The sequence below is a fragment of the Triticum dicoccoides genome, chromosome 5A (assembly GCF_002162155.2).
Source record: "Triticum dicoccoides isolate Atlit2015 ecotype Zavitan chromosome 5A, WEW_v2.0, whole genome shotgun sequence".
Lineage (NCBI taxonomy): Eukaryota > Viridiplantae > Streptophyta > Magnoliopsida > Poales > Poaceae > Triticum > Triticum dicoccoides.
In genome coordinates, this window is record NC_041388.1 from 412,772,234 (window position 1) to 412,780,066 (window position 7,833).

At 44.6% G+C, this 7,833-nt stretch overlaps 1 protein-coding gene across 1 annotated transcript in view; it reads right to left on the reverse strand.

Moving 5' to 3' along the window:
• Positions 1–3,431: 3,431 nt before the first annotated feature.
• The window catches only part of LOC119301912, a 7,993-nt gene continuing 3,591 nt past the window's right edge, over positions 3,432–7,833 (reverse strand). The window contains exons 2-4 of the mRNA XM_037578904.1: positions 6,661–6,793; positions 4,526–6,577; positions 3,432–4,088 (exon numbers count right to left, since the gene is read on the reverse strand). Of these exons, the coding sequence (XP_037434801.1) occupies positions 3,681–4,088; positions 4,526–6,577; positions 6,661–6,793 (2,593 nt within the window). The 3' untranslated portion in view covers positions 3,432–3,680. The remainder of the gene's footprint in view (positions 4,089–4,525; positions 6,578–6,660; positions 6,794–7,833) is intronic.

The following is a 7,833-nucleotide window of genomic DNA, read 5'->3' on the forward strand; positions in this document are numbered from 1 at the left end:
CGAGCGTGTCCGCCGCCGAGCCCGCGCTCCTAGCACTGGCCGCTCGCCGCGTCCGCCTCCGCCCATTTCTGCTGCTGCAGCCGCCCCCTGCATCGGCGCTCTGCATCCGCGCCCGCGCCCGCCCCTGGAGTCCCGCGCTCGCCCGCATCCTTCGCCCCCCGCGCGTGTCTTCCGCCGCCCGGGTTCGACCTCCCACGGGGCTCCGCCCCGTTAACCACCGCTCGGGCGCCCGTCGCCCGATGCTCGCTACGCCCGCCCGATCCGCTAAGGCCCCCTGGGCCTATGACGAACAGGGCCCACACCCAGAATGAAAACGATTTAAAAAAAGAGAAATTTATAAATAAATAAATAAATAATAAGCAAATAATAGATAAAAGTATTAATTAATTAATTAATTAACTTAATTATTTTTGATTAATTAAACTAATCAATTAACTAAACTAATTAAACTGTTATTTAATTAATTAATCAGTCAATGACACTGGGGCCCACCCTCTTAATTAATCCTGATTAGGCTAATTACTGTGTTTAATTAAAATGGGTCACTGACAGGTGGGACCCACCTGTCAGGTTGACCAGGTCAACTGCTGACGTCATGATGATGTCAGCAAACACTGTTTTGGATAATGTTGATATAAAATAATTAAATAAATCCTTAAAGTGTTTTAAATCTTTTGAAATTAATATAAAATAAACTGTAGCTCGGATGGAAAAACTTTGTATATGAAAGTTGCTCAGAACGACGAGACAAATCCGGATACGCAGCCCGTTCGTCCGCCACGCATCCCTAGCATAGCAAACATGCAACTTCCCCCTCCGGTTCATTTGTCCAAAAACGCGAAACACCGGGAATACTTTCCCGGATGTTTTCTCCCTTCACCGGTACCACCTCGTATCGCATTAAGGCACACCTAGCATCACGCTTTGTCATGTCATGCCTCGTCATGCATTTGTTTGCATTATATTTATTGTTTCTTCCCCCTCTTCTCTCGCTAGACACCGAGACCGACGCCGCTGCTACCCAGTACGACTACGGTGTTGACGACCCCTCTCTCTTGCCAGAGCAACCAGGCAAGCCCCCCCCCCTTGATCACCAGATATCGCCTACTCTCCTCTATACTGCTTGCATTAGAGTAGTGTAGCATGTTACTGCTTTCCGTTAATCCTATCCTGATGCATAGCCTGTCCTTGCTACTACTGTTGTTACCTTCACCTGCAATCCTAATGCTTAGTATAGGATGCTAGTTTATCATCAGTGGCCATACATTCTTGTCTGTCTGCCATGCTATACTATCGGGCCGTGATCACTCGAGAGGTGATCACGGGTATATACTTATACATAATATATGATACTTGTGATGACTAAAGACGGGTCGGCTCGTAGGAGTACCCGCGAGTGATTCACGGATTGGGTCTGAAAGGACGTTCTTCCTGACGGCCCTCTGAGTGGATCTTTGTGGCGAAGCGACAGGGCAGGTTGAGACCACCTAGGAGAGAGGTGGGCCTGACCCTGGTCGGCGTTCGCGGTTATTTCAAGATAACACGTTTAACGAGATCTTGATATTTGATCTGAGTCTGGCTACTGGCCTATACGCACTAACCATCTACGCGGGGACAGTTATGGGCACTCGACGTCGTGGTATCAGCCGAAGCCTTCGTGACGTCAGTGACTGAGCGGCGCGCGCCGGATTGGAACGTAAGCCTGCTCTTGTATTAAGGGGGCTAGTTCTGCTTTCGGCCGCCCTCGCAACATGCAGGTGTGCAATGGGCGATGGGCCCAGACCCCTGCACCATAGGATTTAGACCGGCGTGCTGACCTCTCTGTTGTGCCTAGGTAGGGCTGCGACGTGTTGATCTTCCGAGGCCGGGCATGACCCAGGAAAGTGTGTCCAGCCAAATGGAATCGAGCGTGTTGGGTTATGTGGTGCACCCTTGTAGGGAAGTTAATCTATTCGAATAGCCGTGATCTTCGGTAACAAGACGACTTGGAGTTGTACCTTGACCTTATGACAACTAGAACCGGATACTTAATAAAACACACTCTTCCAAGTGCCAGATACAACCGGTGATCGCTCTCTAACAGGGCGACGAGGAGAGGATCGCCGGGTAGGATTATGCTATGCGATGCTGCTTGGAGGACTTCAATCTATTCTCTTCTATATGCTGCAAGATGGAGGTGGCCTGAAGCGTAGTCTTCGATAGGATTAGCTATCCCCCTCTTATTCTGGCATTCTGCAGTTCATTCCACCGATATGGCCCTTTACACATATACCCATGCATATGTAGTGTAGCTCCTTGCTTGCGAGTACTTTGGATGAGTACTCACGGTTGCTTTCTCCCTCTTTTCCCCCTTTCTATACCCGATTGCTGCGACCAGACGTTGGAGCCCAGGAGCCAGACGCCACCGTCGACAACGACTACTACTACTCGGGAGGTGCCTACTACTACGTGCAGCCCACTGACGGCGACCAGGAGTAGTTTAGGAGGATCCCAGGCAGGAGGCCTGCGCCTCTTTCGATCTGTATCCCAGTTTGTGTTAGCCTTCTTAAGGCAAACTTGTTTAACTTATGTCTGTACTCAGATATTGTTGCTTCCGCTGACTCGTCTATGATCGAGCTCTTGTATTCGAGCCCTCGAGGCCCCTGGCTTGTAATATGATGCTTGTATGACTTATTTTATTTGTAGAGTTGTGTTGTGATATCTTCCCGTGAGTCCCTGATCTTGATTGTACATGTTTGCGTGTATGATTAGTGTACGATTGAATCGGGGGCGTCACATCAACTCAGCAGGATTCAAGTCTCTCAGAGATGATTGGATAGGATGTGCGTGGATGCGTTCATAGAGTCGGAGGTGTTTATAGGGGTAGGGTGCACATTCATAAGGGTTAGCATATACTCATATATATGAGCGCTTTTACTTGTGTTAAAAAATAATAACCATGAAACAGGTGTGAACGCATTCACAGGTCGAAAGCCTACAATGAAGTCCGTGCTTACTTCTTCTGTCCGAGGTCCAAAGCGTATGTTGTACTCCCTCCGGGCCTTTTTACTCTGCATATTAGAATTCTCTGAAGTCAAACTTCACAAAATTTGATCCTATTTATATGAAAAAATATTAACATTTGCCATGCTAAAGTTATACAATATGAAACTTTAAGTCATGACACATCTATTGATATAGATTTCAGATTATGAATGTTGGTACTTTTTTCTATAAAGTTGGTTAAATTTTACGAGGCTTGACTTCAGTCAAATCTTATATGCGAACTAAAAAGGACCGGAGGGAGTACCGTAAGCCAAGTAAAAATCTTGCACTTCAAGGATGCCCAGCGCTTCCACATGCATGGAGTAGGCGGAAAACTGACCCAACCCTGACAAAGCAAGCGATACACCGAGCTTGCCGAATATTCATCCATGGCAGACCAAGGCCAATGAAAAGAATCATGCACCTCAGGTTCAATCTGAACCTCAGCTTTTAAAAGTGTCACATACTACGTAGCTACAACCAAATCAGTCAAACGACCAAAAACAGTGTCATTTAAACATAGCCAAACCGGTCAGCGTAACCACGGCACACACAAACTCAGTGCTAGCTCAGATTCCAGTCTACCCTACATGATCCCCACGAGAATGAAAAAAGATCGGACTACATATGATGAAAACAGCAGCAGAGATCGAATCCTAAAGCAATGAACCATTGTTGAGTGTGCCAAGATGACCAGATGTCTTGTCCTTGCACGCGGGGCAAATGAAGCCAACAGAGTCGTTCTGCTGCTCAGCCGTGCCAAAATGCTGGAACCTTGTGTTGCACCACACACATACGGATTGGAGCACGCCAACCATCTTGGACAGGTCCCAACCTAACTGGACCGGAGGGCAGCTCCCGAACTGCGGTGCATAGCCCAGCATCAACGTTGGCTCATAGCCTAGCATCAGTGTTGGCTCGGGCACGGGCACAGGCACAGGCATGGGATTGTGTCTGCCCATGTTCCCGAACTGCGGTGCTCCAGCTGAGGCCATCCGAAGGTGCTCCTCAAAACTAGGATATATTTGCTGCTTCTGTGCACCAAATCCAAGTTGCAAATCGCACTGTACAAAATATATTACCAGAGTCAACACGCAGATGGGTAAAAGTGTAAAACACATAATAGATAACGGTGTTACTGCTATATTAAGAGAGAGAATGTTCATAATAAAGCATACGATGGTTATAGCAGCAATTACATCTGTTCAGCTATTGCAATAGTTACGCCAACATGCTACATTGTGTGACACTGTGACCTCACATTTACGTCTTTTCAGTTAACAATCGAACAACCGTATTTATTTCTTCCTTCTATAGTTGCACATTTTAGTGACTGCTGATTGAAGTTCAAATGAAACATCATTTGTTCATTGCATGATATGTGTGGAAAGAATATATACCATTGAAGATTTAAGTAAGCATTATATACCAATTTACTTAGTGAAATTTCCAAATAATTGTTGAGCAAAACCAGCATGTGAGGATACCCAGTCAAATTTACCTGATCTTGAATAAGTCTGCTCATTGGACCACCTTCAACGGAACGAACCAAAGAGGTCAAGCTACCAAAATTGGTGTGCATGGACATAAAATCATCGACACTTGTCCCACTTGTGCCTGCCGCAGGGAGTGAGTCAATGGCAGGATCGCCACCATTGTACTGAGTTTCCAGGTCGCTGTCAGATCTTTCCAGAGCCTCAAGCATGGAACCCTTGATATCAAAATCAAGTTCATTTGGTTCACTGCGACTGGTGGAGCCACTTACAAAAGAACTCCTCATACCGTGGAAATCAATTCCATCAGTTCCAGTACCACCAGTCAGCGTATTTAGATCAGATATTGAGTAGCAGCTTGAGTAATCAGTCTTCATATTCATAGCATTATTCAGCTGAGCAAAGCTAGTTTCTGCCATAGCACCAGTGAAGATGTCATTGTTGTAAGCTTCAGCATCAAAACCTGGTTCATTACTTGATATGTTCCGTGAGTTCACAAACTGTTCCTTGGCATTATCATCACGTCGGTTGTCGTTGTTCTTAATTTCAGAATTCATTGAGCAATTAGTGAAATAATCCACACTAATTTGAGGAGGAGAGACAGGATTCATGTTCAAATTGGATTGATACACCATGTCATTGCTCTGATTGACGAAAATTTCAGCCTTAGAAACATTGTTCTGATTGACAAAACTTTCGTCCTGACAAACATTGTCATCATTAGAGCTAGCACCAAAACATTGGGCGAGAATGGACGATCGATTGCCATCATGAAGGGCATTAGACGTTTCACAGTTTGCACCAGAAACAGGAGAAGATATTGTATCTAAGCACGAATTGAGGTTGACCTCCTTTATTCTGACATCAATGTTCATCCCATCATCAATGTTGATTGCATCATTTTTCAAGGCAGTCACTCCACGATCAGTTTGATCCACAACAGGTTTATCATATTCAGAGCTAGTAGAATTCAGCACATCGCCGAACTTGCAAGCTATCTTGCTGTTATCTACCTCCATGCTGTTGGAACTAAGATCAGGCTCATCCAAGTTGGCAGACAGTGGATTGTTTTCCACCTGGTCATTAAAACCAGTTTCTCCAGGAAAACCTCTAAATTTGTGATCCAGCATATCACAGTGCTCAGGAACTTGTTTTGGCAGTGTTATATCAGCACAGTCCATTGGATCATCTGCGCAACTTTTTTCACCTGGAGCATCTGTAGTACATGGAACATCCTGAGGTATCTTAGAGATTTCATGAGACCTGTCAAAACTTCCTGAGCAATCTGCGATGGAAAATTCCAAATCTTTTGAGCTGTCATGCTCATGAACTTCTGGTTCAGGAGACTTGCAAGTACCAAGGTTGCTTGCAACATCAAAGGCAAGAGGCTCTTCAGCTATATGACATGCTCCATCATGGATTTCATGGTCACCAGAATTATCAACATGTTCCTTTTGATGTCCAGCAAAAGGCTCTGTAGCAGAAAGTGCTTTTTCCTGTTGAGGTAAACCAGTAGTCTCCTGAGGAAGGTCCTTCTGATGCCCAGAGACAGGCTCACCAGCAGAAGGCTCTTCTGCCTGTTCAGGTAAGCCAGTTATCTCTTGCAACCCACATGGTGCCGCAGCCAAGGATAGTTGAGCACCTACATCTCCTGAAGAAGCTCCGCCAAACAGTTCTGCTGGACTCTGACCTTGACTTTTAACATCAGCTACACCATGGTCAAAATAGCCAGGTTTATCTTCACAGGTCCTCTGACTTTCCTGAGTCTCAAGCTTTCCATCTTTACCGACTCCCAGGCCAACAGATTTATCAACCTTGCGCCTTTTAGCTTTCCTTTGATGAAAGGACAACTGATGCTGCACATAGGCACTCTGGTCCTCAAAAGTCAAATTGCATTTTTTGCACTCTTTCCTGACTGCTTCTATCGGAGCTTCATCTTTATAAGGTTTTTGTCTCTGTCCCTGAGAATCACCATTGTGAATGGGCAATGTAACAGAAGTGGCTGACACTGCACTTTGCATGTCCCCAGTTGAATCATTTTGCTGGTGAAGACCTGCAGTCTAATTAAACATTTCATGAAGTTAAGCAGTGGAAATTAAAGTGCAGACTGCAAAGATAAGGTGCATACTAAGAAAAAACTCACATTCACAGCACTCAAGTCACGAACTTCCACATCGTTATTCTGAACAGTGGTTGGCTTTGCCTCCACATATCCAAGAAGTGACATGAAATAGGAAGAAACTTCTCTGCAAGTAGCAAACTGATGTCCCCTGGGGCTGGAAAGTATGGTATGCACAATTAGCTAAGGCAAACGTGATAATGGGAAATCAACATGAAAAACACAATTTGCTACTCCCTCCGTCCCAAAAAGTTGTACTGAAGTTGAGACACTTATTTTGGGGTGGAGGGAGTACTTGATTAGATGAAACAAACATCACAAACCATGTAGCAAGCCCAACGGAGAATATAAACACTGCACAGACAGGCTACAGTGCTACACTGTTCTAATAAAGAGGTACCATCTTGATTAGGGTCTTCATTAAATATAAGTCTTTGTAGAGATTCCACAATGGACTACATACGGAGCAAAATGAATGAATCTATACTCTAAAATGCATTTATGTACATCCGTATGTGGTTCATAGTGGAATCTCTACAAAGACTTATATTTAGGAACGGAGGGAGTAGAAATTTAGCATGGATCTTTTTCTCCAAAACCATAACTTATGCAAAGCACAATGAGAGTGGTAATAAATCTTCGAAAAGAGAGAAAAATCACTGAGTTGGTGATATACAAAAAAAAGAATTATACATATATTGGTGCATGTCTAATAAAAATACCCACGGAGAGGGTGTGTAAAAAAAGATATGCCATATCACCATTCAAGAAAAAGTGGAATCGCTTAAGATGACTGGAATAATCATAAATTACTTCTGAGTATCAAGATGGTATGTGCATAATATGGGCACTCACCCTTGATCAGCAACCCATGTTGTCGTCAAGGTTTGAGGGCTCGTTGAAGAAGAGAGGGATTAGAGAATTTGTTTATTCTTTTTTCTCCAAAGGCGGCAATGATTAGCCTTATGTACAAGACACTGTAAGAACTAAGAAGATTGGAAGCAAATTAGTTCGAACATGAAGAGGCTTGAATCTAATTACCTCAAATAATTCTTCCTTAGGCTAAGTCTGGTTTTGGGGTTAAGACATGGATTACTGGATTAGAGCTCCCCCCATCCACACCCCCCCCCCCCCACACACACACACACACACCCAAACACTCTTGGATTAGGGAGGGTTATGTTAACCTGGCTAGAG